Genomic DNA, 15,622 nt, shown 5'->3' with positions numbered 1-15,622 from the left:
CTCTTTTGTTAGTCCGCAAGAGCGCAGCTCATTTTCGTATCCCCGCCGATGGTCCCTCAGTAACGTTTGAAGCGATGACTACGCTGTTTGCACACGTCGTACTGCCCTGAACAAATAAACCACATTTGCTGATGTCGTTTTATCCCTCCCACACGCATGAAAGACACTTGATCAGTGTTCCTTGGTGCCTGTTCTCACTGTCACCTTGAGGAAATTCAAAATCCAAACCGGAGGCAACAAAGCTTCACAAAAGAGGCGACGATGGGGAAGCCGTGCGGTGAAGTCACCTTAGGTGACTCGCTCCTCAGGGTGACCAACGCATCAAGGGACACGCTGCAAAAAGGAGCTCCGCAGCCTTGATTGGTCTCAGTGGGCCACGGTCAGCCGCGGATGGGTTGGGGGGGGGGGGGGTCATAACGTACGGCGAAATGCTTTGCATTATGGAACATCGTGCACACGTCGACCCGCGACCTCTGGCACCATCCACGGGAAAACGCTGCTTTGGAGCGGCAAAACGAGGCGAGCGCAGCAGCGCGACGCCCACAGATTCAAACACCCACAACGGAGCACATGACACCCACGCATGTTTAAAGAGTCCGGCGGGTTGCGGCGAGGCGCGGGCGGGGCTTAGAAGCTGAAAGAAAGAGATGGGGCGGGGCCAGTGTACAAGAATGACATCACCCGCCCTGAAATGTCACCATTATCTAAAGTCTTGGCTTAGCTGACTACAGGGATGACATCACCGCTCCTGCAGGCCCCTCCCCGACGCGCTTTGTCTGAGGTGGGCCGTTTGTTTGTGCGCGCACACAAGCAGCAGCGGCGAGAGAGCGATTTCGTTCCGTGGAGAGCGCACGTTTGCCTCCGCGCCTTCTTTCCTGCCTCGACGGCTCACAAAAAAAAACAGCTCTGGTGACCGTGTAGCGTCGTCCCCCTTTCATGTCCCCCGCAGTTGATGAAAAGCTGACAAGCAGCCATCATTTTGATTTCGCTCTGCGCACGGGTCGGCCAACATCTCAATGAGAAGCGCCGTCATTCAAAAAGCGTCGAAACCAAAAGACAGAAGCGCCCGCGACCCTGCTGCTCAACTCGCATGACCTCTATTTATTTGTGTGCTTTTGCACATCCTCATAAAAGGAAAACTTCAGAAGCGATAACATTTCGTGTTCGTGCAATCCTCCATTACGAATAAGTCCTGCCAACAACGCAGCAGCCGTGGCTAACGTTGGCTTGTTTACAGTGCTAATGGTAGCTTAGCATTGCTCACGCTGCTTTTTTCCGCAGCTCGATTTACATTCTCAGTGACTATTTTGTGACACACCTTCATAATTGTATGCTGTGAATGGCATTGTTGATTCTTTCTGGAGGGGGGGGGTAGGATCAACCGCTTTTCCAGTGTACTCTCATTTGCGTCTGTTGAATGGAATGCATAAGGAAGTTGTGGCGTAATCATCGGAACTACTGTGTCAAAGTCCAAATGGCCACCCGCAAGAGTGTCCGCGTTGGGGAAATGCCCATATATGGTGCGGACTATTATCACCGACAGCCAATTGGGCGCGGGTATTCAGCGGTGCACATCACGGCCGTAGCTGCTGAGGGCTGTTCCGAATGTCACCATGACACACACCTGATGCGAGTCACAACCATGTAAGGTGAATTCAGTTTTACAACTTCAGCTGTGTGCCAAACAAACAAACGAGCGAGCAAACACGCTTGGATTCTTAATTGGACACCTGCCTGTGTGAGAATCTTCTTTTAGTTTCCTCAAAGTGATGCGATATAAACGGTTGCCACTTCTTGACGGCGAGAGAGGAGAAAGAGGCAATTTGTCATACAAATAAATCAACAAACAAATCAAGACATAAAAAGCCTCTGCTTGTGGTGTTTGGGTTATTATTTTGAATGATGCAGTCTCACGTCACACACCTCTTCCGCCATGCGCGTCGCCCAGCAGCCGGCGGCGGTTAAAAAGCAGCCAAGCGTGGCGGCCATGTCATCGAGGCCCTTCGATACGGGTCCAAACAACCCCCGGGGGAGGAACGCTTCGCTCCACGGCAACGGCTTCAATTTGACTCTCTGAGCCTTGACCCCTCACGGCTCCATTTTCAGGAGAAGCCTCTCACCTCGCTGATGTCACTGCAGAGGAGGACAAATGCTTCCTAACATTTCTTGAAAGGTGTGTGACACAATGTTCATTCAGAAGATGTGAGCCCCCGCCCGTATGACGGACCGAGTTGAACCGGGCTTCGCTGGGTCCGTCATACGATTTGAGGACACGCAAGGTAAGGTGGAGTGGTGTTGGCTGAGGGGTTGGGATGTGGAAGATGAAAGCATTCCACCAGGGCAGCCCTGGCGGCTTTCGGGCGGGGTCGGCGGTCGTTAAGGTGGGCCGGCTCGGGCGAGCGTGGCTTTTATCACACTGCATTCCGCCGCAGCAGTCCCCCTAAAAATAGTCGAGCTATGTCCCACCCAAAACGTCTCGTGGCGATAGTTACACGGTCAGCAGAACCATCAGTTGTTCTGCAGGGAGGGGGGATGGGAGGGGGGGCGTTCAAACTGGTGGAAGAAAGCCTTACATGAGTGACAACCTCAAAGCACCACTCTTGCATCGATTTATTTTGGTGCCCTCCTGTGGAAGCAGAGCGAATCGCAACTCAAGCTAAACTAAACTCTTCACTCCCAGTGTGCTAAAGTGACTTGTCAAGTCCAAAACATTTCACCCATAGGGTGTCGCGGTCCACTCACCTGACGATGTGGATGTCGTTCGTTTCTATATGTTGGCCGCGACAGTTATGGGTGTCATCCGCCTGACGCCCAAAGTCATCTGGGATGAGATCCTATTCGGGATGAGCAGTGTTGACAAAGGATGGATGTTTTCTTTCATCCAAGCGGTCCGCTAGCTTAATGCTATCATATGGTCGGAAATGCTACGAATTGGCCTCGCCGCCGTGGCCATTCTGAAGCTTCAAACAGCAGCCACTTTGACACACACGGAGCAGCAAGACAAAGTGAGCGCCTGAACAATATTCCCTAATACAATACGGGCAAGTTGCGCCAGTGCACTGCGGGCGACAGAGCACGAGTGCAAACAAACCGCAATATGGGGGAGGGTCACTTGAACTCGTCTGCGAGCTTAACATTTTGCATCAATATCCCGAGCCTCCTTTTAGTAACTGAAAAAGACTTTTGTTTTTAAAGACAGCAGCGGTGGTCTTGCCGCGAGTGTCGGGGCGCAGGCAAATCCCGGCCACCTGTCGTAGATTCTTGGCCTTCGTGGCCTGCGCTGGCTGCGAAACGGGCGTGCTTTGCTGTTGCGGTGGCTGTTGCTGTGCCCCAGACATGAACTTCTAACAGCTGTCTGCGTTGCACACCGCTCGGCCACAAACAGACGACTGGACCAAGAAGAATATTTGGAAGAACACGCGCATCTTCGGACAAACTTTGTTGTTTCACGTAAATGTATGGATGTGCTTGTAAATAGTTGAATGAGAAGAAGGTCAAAAGCTAGTTTGCTAACAGTCAGCATGCTCAAGTAGAGCGCGGGAGGATGACGTTTTTTCAAGCTGAACTCGTGTGCAAAGGAGAGCGGGCTTGTGGCGTCCTCTGGTGTTCATATTAGGTAAAGCACCAATAATGTTGCAACAGTGTTTGTCACTTGAGCGACTGTTGAAGGTCTGAAAAGCCAACTTAGATGTCCTGAAAGCTGAACGTCGTTTGGATGTATTGACTGTCCGCCGCAAAAAAACACGGAGGATTTCTTTCACCTCTGGAGCAAAACCATCCGGCTAAGTTCCCAGGTTGAGTTTTTGTGGAAAGTAACACAGACTTACAAAACACTCTGTAGATAAACAAAGGTGAAGATAAAACGGCCCTGTTGCAAATCATTCTTGAAAAAAAAAGGCCTCACTCGTAGTGAGCCGTCATGTAGCCGTTTGCCGTGTGCGTTGGCGTCAATAAGGAAGTGTTCCCACCTTGCTTAGACACGAGCAGACGGGACGAGACGGGAAGGGAAAGGAAGGGAAGAGAAGGAGGTGGAAGAGGACAGCTGCCGCACAACTCTCTCGCTCGGGAATACTACTTGTCATTTTTGACGGATTAAACACTCACAGGTAAGGGCCAACAATTCCTACTTTACATACAAAGCAACTCTTCTGCGCATGTTTGGAACGTTAACGGCGTCGCACGCCTTGGTTGTGTCAACACGCACGGAAAGGGCATAAAACAGACAGAGTGGCCAGCATTTTGCCGAAATTCTTCTGTTTTTTTTAATCATCTTTGTAGTAACTACTGAGCATATTGCTCATGTGATTCATGTACAAAGTGTCCACCCCCCCTACCCGCTTTCGGTTGATGCGATGATGACAAAGATGTGGTCTTTATCATCATGTCAGCCATTTTCTTGGAGAGGAGACTTTGCTCAGGAGCGGTACAAGTCCGTGCAGGTGAGCACACAAGCCGCCACATTCCAGCGCGTTTCAGCTGCGTGTGCTCCACTCGTAGCAGTGGAATTTCATCGTCATTCATCACAATCTCATGCTGACACCGCACCAAAGAATGGAATGGAAAGGTTGAGGTTCAATGTTGAGACGGTGAACATGAGCGGCTGTTAGAATCACTTTCTTTTGGGATACACATCCTTGTTGCTCCCATAACAAGTCAAGTGTATATGTGTGTGTGTGTGTGTGTGTGCGTGTGTTAGCGCGCGCTGGAAAATGACGTGGATATATGCCAGCAAAAATGTTCCAAATCAATCCAGCACGAATATGTTAACTTCCCAGACTGGCCAGCGATAGGTGAACAGCTACCAGACTGACTTTACTGGCACGTACAATAGTTGCAAGTCGACTGACAAGGGTGTGCGCCGAAATCCCTCAAAATTTCAGGTTAAAAAAAAAAAAGTTAGACGGGAGCCCTCATGCCAATGTGTTTGCGTGAACAACCAGGCCAAGAAGAAGATTGACGATCGCGGTGTCTGGGAGCGTTCATCGCTTGAATTTGGAATGTATTTTTCAATTGCGCAAATGTTCTTCCCAAGTCGTTTGTCTTTAACGTCAACTGCGGTCAGTCAATCCATCCATCCGGCCGCCTCCTCCTACGCCCGGGTGATGGTGCAACACGCAGCACCCACTCATTCCCCCGTCACGACACACGCAAGCGCGCGCACACTCGGCCCTGCTAGGGAATGTGTGGCCTCTGGCTAACCAAACACAAGCGCGACAAGCCCGGGACCAAAGCAAACGTAACATGCTGAACTGAGGAGAAAAAAAAAAACCCGCACATGCACCATGCCGGCGTCAGGTGAGTGGATTCATGTTTGGCGACAGCTAAATAGTCAAAGTCGTGCGTATTGGTTAGTTTTTAAGAGTGAAAAGCGTCCTCGCTGGCGGTGTTGGCCGAATTGAGGCGCTCACGGTTTGGATTAAAGAGCGGCAGTACACTTCAGCCGGTCTATGTTGCCATGGTAATATGGAGCCTGGCTCTGTGGAGGCCTAGCTTAGTTTTGCTTTCAGAAAACGTCAAAGTCATGACTTGAATTGCATGCTAAAGTTTTCTCCTTCAATTGCCTTGCACGCGCGGGACACCCGAAATGCGTATCGTTTATGAAGACGTCTCGGCTCATGGTTAGAGCATGCGAGCTAAGAAGATATGGCTACCTACGGTTGGCACGTCTCTGGAAACGAATTCCAGCAAAAGCCACGTTAAGGTTATCCCTGGCGTCAAGGTGAACGACGCGCTAACAGAAATGCTCACGGTTAGCCCACGGGTCTCCGCTTTGCAACCGGATGCTGGCATTTAAGAAGCAGAGGTAGGCTTGAAATAGCCGACATGCGATTCTCGAGTCGTTTAGTCCGACCGATGGCGCCAGTAAACAGCCCGAAGCCTGCCGCTGATTGTTGGCCGCCTTGGGTTGACTTCAGTGCCACCGTAGAATCGTCGGATGGCAAGTTGGTGCTCGCAAGTCAATGCAAATTCAGTCGGACGACCGTTCGCATTGACGCTTTGACATTTCTTCTTGCCGGCTTAGGATGATATGAGGCCCACCCGACCGTGAACATGTACGAGGTGATGTCCGGCGACACTCTGTCCTGGAAGGTGGCCAGCCCGAGACAGAGCCTCGGCGAGCCGGGCGCCAATTCCCTGGCCGTCGCCGGCGAGGGCGGGCCCGTCAAGATCCTCAAGGTGTGCTTCTGCACCAACAACAACCTGGGCAAGAACTTCAAGCTGGTCAAGTGTGACAGCTCCTGGCAAATCAGGGTGAGCGCTATGAGGAGCGGAGCTTCCTTTTGGAGCGCTTCTGTGACCCAGCTCGCCGATTGTTTGCTTGCTTTGGACCGGAGCGCTCCTTTTCCAAACCCAGGGAAAAAAAAAAAACACACACACACGGCAATCATGCCACGTGTTACACTTCCTGTCCAGATTTTGCGCAATTTCCACAGAGCTAGCATTCTCCAGTTTGTTCGATTTGCGTGGATTGGATCGTTTTGGACGGAAAACAAAAGTGAAGATGTGGCGTTCACCCTCAGGCGATTATCCGATCCATCCTGATCAGCGGGCGTCTGGGTCCAAACGTGGAGCACACGGGATGCTTCGGCCTGCTGCTGAAGCACCTGAAATCCGAGGAGCTCCACTGGCTCCATCCCGAGCTGACCGTGGGGGAGGTGGAGCAGCGCTATGAGAGCCACCACGTGGAGGCCGAGTGGAGGTAAAGCCACCGGAGCTGTCGGCGAAGGCGGGGCGGGCGGGCGCGCGCTTCACCTTCTTGTCCTCCGATGAGCAGGTATGACCTTCGCATCCGATACATCCCCGTCAACTTCCTGGAAAAGTTCAAAGACGACCGATCCACGCTGGTCTACTTCTACCAACAGGTCATTGACCAAGTGGCTTTGGTTTTTTTGGCTGGTTTGGATTGCTACCGACTCGAGTAGTGGGAGTGAAGTTATAAAGTTAGCAAAGTTTAGCACGAGCGGCTGCGGTTTTTATTCCCACCCAGATTGTGATGTGCTTGACACAGTTGGCTTGATTGCTTCTGACGGAGGAGGTTCGACAGCGCTTTTGTTTTTTCCTGACTGATAGCGGTGTTTAGCGGTGTTTAGTTTTAGCGCTGACTGATGCTATGGCTATATGGCTAGCATTCGAATGAGCACAGACTGATAATAGTCCGTCCTTCTTTTTGATGTACAATTTGCCAATGCGTAAAATGGCCGCAGTGTGGCGCCAACTACTGGCGAGGAGGACATGAGCGGTGGTTGGTATCGGCCCGATGGCCGTAAGTGTTGCACTCGCTCGGTTTCGTGAAATGTTGGTCGGCGAGACGTTTTTGTTGTGGTCGTGGTTTGTGATGTCAGGTGCGGAGCGATTACATGCAGTATCACGCCAGCAAGGTCAGCGACGGGATGGCGTTACAGCTGGGTTGCTTGGAGATCAGGTGATGGATATACCCAAGGGTCAAGGGCAGATGGACTTTGGCTCTTTGATCAATGCTTGACATTTGCTTCTAGGAGGTTTTACAAGGACATGAACGCAAAAGGACTGGAGAAGAAGTCCAACTTTGAGCTGCTCGAGTAAGTTGCCCGTTCCCGCACGTGATCTTTGTTTTGCGATGGCACACGGACTCGGTTGAGTGGCGCCATTTGCTTGAACGCTCGCCGTTCCTCGCTCTGTAAAGAAAAGAGGTGGGCCTGGACCTTTTCTTCCCCCCGGAGCTGATCAACAGCATGAAGGTAAACCATGCGCTCGTGCCGGCGAACCTTTGATCTGAAACCCTTGACTAAAACGGGCGCCGCGGTCCAGTCGAAGCAACTCCGCAAGCTGATCCAGCAGACGTTCCAGCAGTTCGCCACGCTCAAGGAGGACGACTGCATGGTCAGGTTCTTCGAGACGCTGAAGGAGTTTGCCAGTTACGACGAGGAGGTTTTCCCCTGCGAGCTGGTGGTGGGTGCGGCCGCGCGATTCGAGACGGCGGCCTCGGAACGAGCGCCGGGCGCCGGCTCAAACCGACGACGTGCCTTCACAGCAAGGTTGGAGTCTGGCCGTGGAGCTGGTCATCGGCGGGAGGGGGATCCGCCAACGCACGCAGAAGAACTCGGCGGTGAGCGCGCCGCAGATTTGCTTTCAGAAAAGCGATTCGGAAAAGAGCCAAACGACGACGCGATCCGAGCCGTGTCAAAGTCCATTGGGATTTTTTACGGCACTCGGCCGGCGAGTCCAAATTGATCGGTCTCGCATTTTGGCAAACGATGACCGCGCATGTGTTCAAATCAACAATGCTGATATCGTATGAGGATATCCCGCCGTTGAACGAACGCCGTCGGCTCGCGAGGTGTTCCGATTCTCTGACCGTCCTCAAAAGAAGGCAAAAAGATTTCGCGGCGATGATTTGGCTCGCGAGTCGCCGCTGTAGCCCGTCTTGGAGCTGCTCGGCACGACTTATGTAAAAGCCGCCGTCTTCCTCAGCCCGTCTTTCTGGCCGACTTCAAGCAGATCAAGAAAGTGCAATGTTTGTCCCAGAGCGACGGCAAGGCCCTCATCAATCTGGACGTCGAAGGCGCCAGACAAGTGCGTCCCGGCGCCGGAAAACGAACCCCGAAGAAAAAGGCGACTTTGTACCCCTTTGACCACTTGTCATTTTGCCCCCGCGCAGCACCTGTCCATCAACGTGGCCACCGTGCCCATGGCCGAGAACATGGTGGATCTCATCGACGGCTACTGGCGCTTGGAGAACAACTCGGAGGAGTCCATCATCTGCAGGCCAAATCACAGTAACGCCGCTAAATAGCTTGGCTCGCCAGCTCGGGTTCACACACTTTTGGCGCTCGGGTCGAAGGCCCGTTTATGGTCCAAGTGTTGCTTTGGCACCATCTTGGCGTCCCCCAAAATCCGATAGCTTCATACTAACACGCGGGAGGAGTTTGGTCGATTCAGGCCGTAGCTTCGTCCAAGAGAAAAGCGGTGCTCTATCGCCATCTTGTGGCATCTCTAGCCTAATTGACACCCGTTCCCTCAACGTGCGCGTTTTTGTGCAATCTTTGCTAGATGCCAGCGCGCGGAGCTCCCTCCCCGAGATCCCGACTGGGTGAGTCCAATTTTGGGGCAGCAAAGGGGCCTTGCCACGCGAGCGCCGCAATTTGAATTTGCCTGCTTTCTCCCCAGAGAAAGGAGCACCGGCTCCATGCGACACAGTATGGGTACGCACGCTTTATTCCTTCCTTATTTTCCGACAAACACATGAGTGACACCGTCCGTCAAATTCCTCCTTGGTTCGTTTGTATTTTCAGGGTCGGATATCTATTGTGAGATTATGGACGAAAGACCCAGATCAGGTTGGTTGCAATTCACCGTCTCATGTTCAGAACTGGGGGGGGGGATGATCATCATCCTTATTAAATGTGACAAAAATACACACATCCATACAAAATACATAAAGGCCTTTCTGCGAGGGCACGTGTGCTTTTGCTCCGTAAGTCAAAGAACCATTTCATCATTTCTTTGTTAAGTTGTCAAGTACGGGATCGACCGCGGCGACATCACGCTCGGGCGAATCCTGGGCGAGGGCTTTTTCGGGGAGGTCTACGACGGCGTTTACGCAGTCGCGGTAAGTCTGAGAACTCCACTTGAGAAAACGAGGCTAACGAAATGGCCAAAGGTGCTCCGGCCGGTGGGCGGACAGAACACTCGTCTACGTCTGCCCCTTTTTGGGGCGTGATTATCACACAATCGGAATTGTTGCCAAGTACAAAACCTGCGTGTAGGCGTCGCCCGTCGCCGTTCATTATTGATTTCAACCGTGTGTTTTCGTCATCGGATCAGAATGGAGAGCAGGTGAAAGTGGCCGTCAAGACGTGCAAGGACCGCTCGGCCGACGTCATGGAGAAATTCATGAGCGAAGCGGGTAGGTTTGCCGACCATCAATTCCAAAATAACGCTGGGGGCGGGGGAATTTATGTTATTTTTTTTAATCACTTCTTCGTTGGCGCGCCTGCCAGTGATCATGAAGAATCTGAATCACCCTCACATCGTCAAGCTCATCGGCATCATCGAGGAGAACCCCGTGTGGATCGTCATGGAGCTTTATGAGTACGGAGAGGTCAGTCGTGGTCGGGCGTTACCTATCGAGGTGGAAATAATCAGTGGGTTCCTCTCGGGAACTCGGAAACGCAGATCCTTCCCGGGTTCTCGATCGAGTTGTGGTTTAGAGACCAGCTCGGCCACTTTATTTTATTTTATTGTTTTACTTCTTTCTGTCGATGTGTGTCGCCAGGGTATGTCATGACATTGTAGCCGTCTGCTAGCTCGATGCTAACATATGACGCAAAACACCACAGACGGGTGAAAAGAAATGAGGAGCAACATGATACGGCAACTACGAAACTAAATCTCAACTAGCCTACTCATCAAACGTCGCTGACTATGTGTGCTACGTGTTTCCCAGCTTGGCAAGTACCTAACTGAGAACCAGAACAAGCTGAGCAACATGACCCTGGTGCTGTTCAGTCTGCAAATCTGCAAAGCGCTCGTCTACCTCGAGGGCGTCAACATGGTGCACAGGTCAGTCAAAGCCGCAATCTGGTGTCTGAGCCTCCATCTCGACATGACGCCGGATGTCTTTTGGGGGCTCAACGCAGAGACATTGCCGTTCGAAACGTGCTGGTGGCCAGTCCCGACTGCGTCAAGCTGGGGGATTTCGGACTGTCGCGCTACATCGAGGACGAAGAGTACTACAAAGGTTAGTGGAGCGCCGTAATATTCAAGGCGCTCTCGGCGGGAGACTCTTTCCGCACCCCGACCGTCAATCTTGAGGTGGCGATGGATTTGAGTTTGGTTACGACCAAAAGCGAGGGCTGTCACGCTTCGGTGCAGAAGCCACGAAGGGAAAGGCGTGCAGATTCATTTCCGACTGTTAAACGGCTCAATCAAGTCACCGTTTCACATTGAACGCGTCATTTGGGAGATGGAAAAAAAACATCATGGGACTTACAGGCGGTGCTGCAGGAGGAGAAAACAGGAAAATGGCACCCAGAGGCTGACTTCCGGATGTGCATTTCTGCTTCCTGTAAAATAAACGCGGAAAAATTAACTTGCGTTCAGCGCACAACAACGATGACTCTCTTGAAACCGGCAGCGTCTGTGACCCGCTTGCCCATCAAGTGGATGGCGCCGGAATCGATCAACTTCAGACGCTTCACCTCAGCCAGCGACATCTGGATGTTTGGTCAGTACGATTTTCATTTCAATGTTTGTTTTTCACGCGATTCACGTGACAACGAAAGCTCTCACACAACGAGTAGATGAGCTCATGAAGCGTTTCCCAGCGCGACCGCTTTGCTCGCCATAAATGTAAATGGCAAACGCAAGAGTCGCAAAGTGGAGCGGACCGCGTTTGAACAAAACGCGGCAGCCCGCTGGAGTTGCGCCTCTCCCCGCCGCCCCGCAGCCGTGTGCATGTGGGAGATCCTGAGCCGAGGCCAGCAGCCTTTCTTCTGGCTGGAGAACCGAGACGTCATCAACCAGCTGGAGCAAGGAATCCGGCTGCCCAAGCCCGACAACTGCCCGCCGGCGCTCTACTCCCTCATGACGCGCTGCTGGTCCTACGACCCCAGAGAGAGGCCCAACTTCACCGAGCTGGTGGTCAAGATCAGGTACCGCCGCACCTTCCATTTCAATAGATTCCGAAAATGCCGTCAACTTCTTGGATCCACCTTGAATGATCCAACTCAAATGGCTTTGCCAGCGACGTGCACAAGATGGAGAAGGAGCAGGACGCGGAACGCAAGCGGGACAGGACGCGCTCCATCAAATATTTGGACACCAAGTTCAGCTTCGCCGAGCCACCTCCCAAGGTAGAAGCTGCGCGCGAGGCGCTCAACGACGCCGTCAACCCACGAGCTTCTTGTCATGATCGCAGCCTTCAAGAAAGAAAGCGGGGCGCTTTGGGAACACGCTCAGCATCGGCTTGCACATTCAGGTGCGTACTTTCAGCGCGGCTTCTAACTCGGCCAAAAGAAGACCTGAAGAAAACGAGTACTCGTGTGTGTGTGTGTGTGTGTGTGCGTCTCCGCAGCTGAACGAAGCTTTGTGCGCCAGCTCGCCGGACCTGGCCATCCCGTGTGAATATCAGTCACCCGTGGACTCCATGAACACTCTGCCACTGACCATCAGGTCTCCTCGACGTCGCAGCATGGGGGTAAAACGATTCACATGTCTATTGCGGCGCAGACTCGTGAGCGCTTCAACTTGCGGGTTTTCCAAATTCCACATTTATTTTGGACTGAGCTTTGGTTACACAACCACTCGAGTGAAGTTGCCAAAAGTCACGTGTAAATCACTGGCAACAAAAGTGAGTACAACCCAAAGGGAAAATGACGGGAGCCATCTTACCTTACCTCCCCGGTGTCATTTTAAGACACGTTGAGGTTCGCAGGTTTCACGCGTGAAAAGGGAGCACGTAGGTGAGGAAAAGACTCAAAGAGTTAATCGCACGATTGCCATAGTTGATTTTGGATTAATCGCAAATTAACCGCGCGTTTTATGTCTGTTCTAAATTCACGACGAATAGATATTCAACAAGTTTTTACTAAACGTCTCAATACGAGTGGTGGTCACATTTAAAATTCGAGGCCAACAACAAAATAAGATCCCCACGTCAAAAACATTTCTACACTTTGTACGTTCAAATACGAGAGCGAAATGTTGACAGTCAAATCTTCCCCCGAATCCTACGTTACGGTCTCTCAACAACATTGCAAGATTTTTTTTTTACTGTAAACGGTCTCTTCAAAACAACGTTGCCATTTCCCAGCCTTTTTTTGTTTGTTTGTTTGTTTTGGGGTAGAAAGAAACTTGACTCGATCCTCTTTTTCGTCCGGTTTCTTCACTCCGACACCTCATCGATTTCATTCCAACTCACAATGACAGTAGAGTTGCGCTTACCTGCCAACTCCAGTTTGTAGTTTTCTCGTTGGTGATTTTTTCATGGTGTCAATATATCAACTCTCATCTTCCATGAAGCGGCACTGCCGATTTTTTTTTAAAGTGAATCCGTGGAGTTGATCTCCTTCCAATTTGGCCGTCCATCGAGCATTTCGCTCCGCCATGTTGTCTTGGGTTCGCGCCGTTGCTGGCAATATCTTCTTCTTTGGTGTCTTGGCCGGGACTTTCTTCTTCTCGTCAATAAACTCAGGTGGAGGTGTGTTATCCGCATGCCTGCGCCATACTGCCCCTAACAGGCCAAAACGTCATAGTCATAACAAGCTGGTTCTGGTCCAAAAATGTGCAAGGATGGCAAGTGACCAATTTGGTGACTGTACAAGACAAGGTTGTAATAGCCAAGTTTAAAAATGACTCTTAAAAAAACGTTTTGTCAGCTTCAACAAGTTGTGTCGTGACGCTTTGCCGGTTGTGTCAGGAGAACGAGTTCCTCGGAGCGGAGCCCAACAGCCGCCAGGACGCCCAGCGGCTTTGGCAGATGGAGCGTCAGCAACTGCACGACACCTTACGCCGCCAGAAGGTGCAGATGGAGGCCGACAAAATGTGGCTGGAGAAGGAGGAGCGACTCCTGGTGGGGAACGCGGCCTCGCTCGTCTTTGTCAAGCCGCTCGCCGTGTCCGGCTGGCCAGACGGCGGAGTCCCCCTCGCTCGCCGCGGGCGTTCCGCTCGTCTTAACATCGATGCGCCCCTCTTAAGCGTGCCAAAGAGAGGCTCCGTGTCCGTTTGCTATCAAATGAACCTGCCTGTTCTTTTGCAGGACCCCGTGGGACCAGACGAATCTCCACCGCCGGTGGTAGGTTTTGTCTTCACTTGAGCTCTAGTTTGATCCTCCACACTGACTTTGTCTTAAATCAGGTCTTTTGGGGTTTTTTTCTCTCTCTTGTAGTCCGAAGAGGCAAATGATGAAAACGGTAAGCCAAAGAATGAAACATTCCAAGAGGAAAATGCCAATGCGTTTGTATCGGTACGCCACTATTAATCGTTCGTTGCCGTGGTAAAGAACATGCGACTGGGAGTACTTGTATTGTCTGTCTGGATGCGTGGCATCACCCTTTGTGTTCAGTCTGTCGCTGAAAGAGTTGCGGTGCCGCAGCACGTCTGCTTAGTCACATTGCTGCATGAACTCTAACCGTGGAAATCAAATCAAATTGGGTGTCACGGCGTCGGACGGTTTAAAACATAATGATTACGATTTAAATCGATACAACATAAGGTCGTAAAATATGCACACACAAAAATCTAAAAGAAGCGGTTCTACACGCCCGTAGGAAAAAAAAGGCCTACCTAATAAGGTGTCTTGTATCTTCCAGGCCCGCCGGTCAAGCCTCCGCGGCTCACAGCGCAGGTGATGACAACTCTTGCATTCTCACGATCGATGGCGGCTCAACATTGCTTTTGTGATGATCAACCCCCCCCCCCCCCCCTCCGCCCCGAATTAGCCGGCGCCCACGGCTGAGCTGGACCGTTCCGACGACAAGGTTTACCCGTGCGTGATGAACGTCGTCAAAGTGGTGGTGCAGCTCAAGAACGATATCGTCGACATGCAGCCTGAGCACTATGTCACAGTCGTGCAGGTGACATCAACCGTCCCGAATCTCATTTCAAATTGGACAAAGCCAGAGATATTTCTTCCCGGGAACTCTCATCATTTATTCCCAAGAGTCTGATTTTCATCATCCTGCCGTGTTTCTACTGGCTACATACGGGGGGTGTATGACCTCGACACACATTCACACGCACGTTTTTTGATGAAGTGCCGTTGTGTGTCGCAGTCGGTGGGGATGGCCTTGAGAGAGCTGATCCGCAGCGTGGACGACATCCTGCCCACTCTGCACGAATCTGTGCGCACCGAGGTACAGGCGACGCCGTCTCCTTTTGCATTTCAGAGGCTCATTTGGACCTTGTGACGCAACGTGGAACAAAAAGAGGAAAGGCATCGCTGCGTAAAACGTTGCATATTGTTTAATCACTCGATTCTGCTTGCAAAATTTGGATTGAAAATGAAAAAGAAAAAAAACCAAACAATTTGATTCATCATGCAGGGAAACATTTGCGGTACCCGCCGAAAGCCTCACACAACATGGAATGTTTACCAACAGGAATAAAACAGCGCCTCCTTCAAATAAATGCCACTTTCTCATTTTGGGGGAAAATAGCCATGCGTCTATTAATTTTTAAAAAATTGAAATTCCGAATCATTTATGAAAAATTACACACACACACACACACACTTATCCAGCCGCCTCTCCCCCAATGTGATTTGCAATTGATGATTTAAAGGGGGAAAAAGAAAAGAGGGGGTGCCTCCTTCTAATAAACACCCGGTACATGCCTCCCCCATCCACTCTTTGAGGAAAGTGTTTGCAAAGTGTGACGATGTAACGTTTGTGGGATGGCACGTCTGGTCCCCCCCTTGCGCGCAGATCGAGGGCACCCAGAAGCTGCTGAACAACGACATGGCGGAGCTGATCAGCAAGATGCGTCTGGCGCAGCAGAACGCCATCACGTCGCTGCGGGACGAGTGCCGCAAGCAGATGCTGGCGGCGGCCCACAACCTGGCCGTGGACAGCAAGAACATGCTGGACGCCGTGGACCAGGCCCGCGTGCGCGCCAACCTGGCCAAGCCTGCGCCGCCCTGACC

At 51.7% G+C, this 15,622-nt stretch overlaps 1 protein-coding gene and 1 long non-coding RNA gene across 2 annotated transcripts; one reads left to right on the top strand and one right to left on the bottom strand.

Moving 5' to 3' along the window:
• Positions 1-1,730: 1,730 nt before the first annotated feature.
• On the bottom strand, positions 1,731-13,132 carry LOC127591840 (uncharacterized). The gene is made up of 4 exons (XR_007960004.1): positions 12,925-13,132; positions 10,973-11,045; positions 1,924-2,133; positions 1,731-1,793 (listed from the first exon to the last, which is right to left on the bottom strand). It is a non-coding gene; the product is annotated as an uncharacterized LOC127591840 (long non-coding RNA).
• Positions 3,930-15,621, top strand: LOC127591838 (protein-tyrosine kinase 2-beta-like). Its single transcript, XM_052052075.1, has 31 exons — positions 3,930-4,106; positions 6,023-6,252; positions 6,522-6,700; positions 6,776-6,863; positions 7,344-7,423; positions 7,497-7,559; positions 7,664-7,718; positions 7,789-7,929; positions 8,012-8,086; positions 8,452-8,553; positions 8,639-8,756; positions 9,031-9,070; positions 9,148-9,182; positions 9,273-9,317; positions 9,492-9,589; positions 9,805-9,886; positions 9,981-10,081; positions 10,427-10,542; positions 10,620-10,720; positions 11,117-11,206; positions 11,429-11,633; positions 11,726-11,834; positions 11,900-11,959; positions 12,056-12,178; positions 13,400-13,552; positions 13,739-13,774; positions 13,868-13,892; positions 14,292-14,326; positions 14,421-14,555; positions 14,754-14,834; positions 15,405-15,621. Exons 2-31 carry the CDS (start codon positions 6,052-6,054, stop codon positions 15,618-15,620), a joined length of 2,988 nt encoding a protein of 995 aa, XP_051908035.1. The 5' UTR covers positions 3,930-4,106; positions 6,023-6,051; the 3' UTR covers position 15,621.
• Position 15,622: the final 1 nt, after the last annotated feature.

This window comes from Hippocampus zosterae, chromosome 19 (genome assembly GCF_025434085.1).
Source record: "Hippocampus zosterae strain Florida chromosome 19, ASM2543408v3, whole genome shotgun sequence".
Taxonomy (NCBI): Eukaryota; Metazoa; Chordata; class Actinopteri; order Syngnathiformes; family Syngnathidae; genus Hippocampus; species Hippocampus zosterae.
The sequence above is the reverse complement of the archived record's forward strand: the minus strand, read 5'-3'. Positions and strand labels throughout refer to the sequence as shown.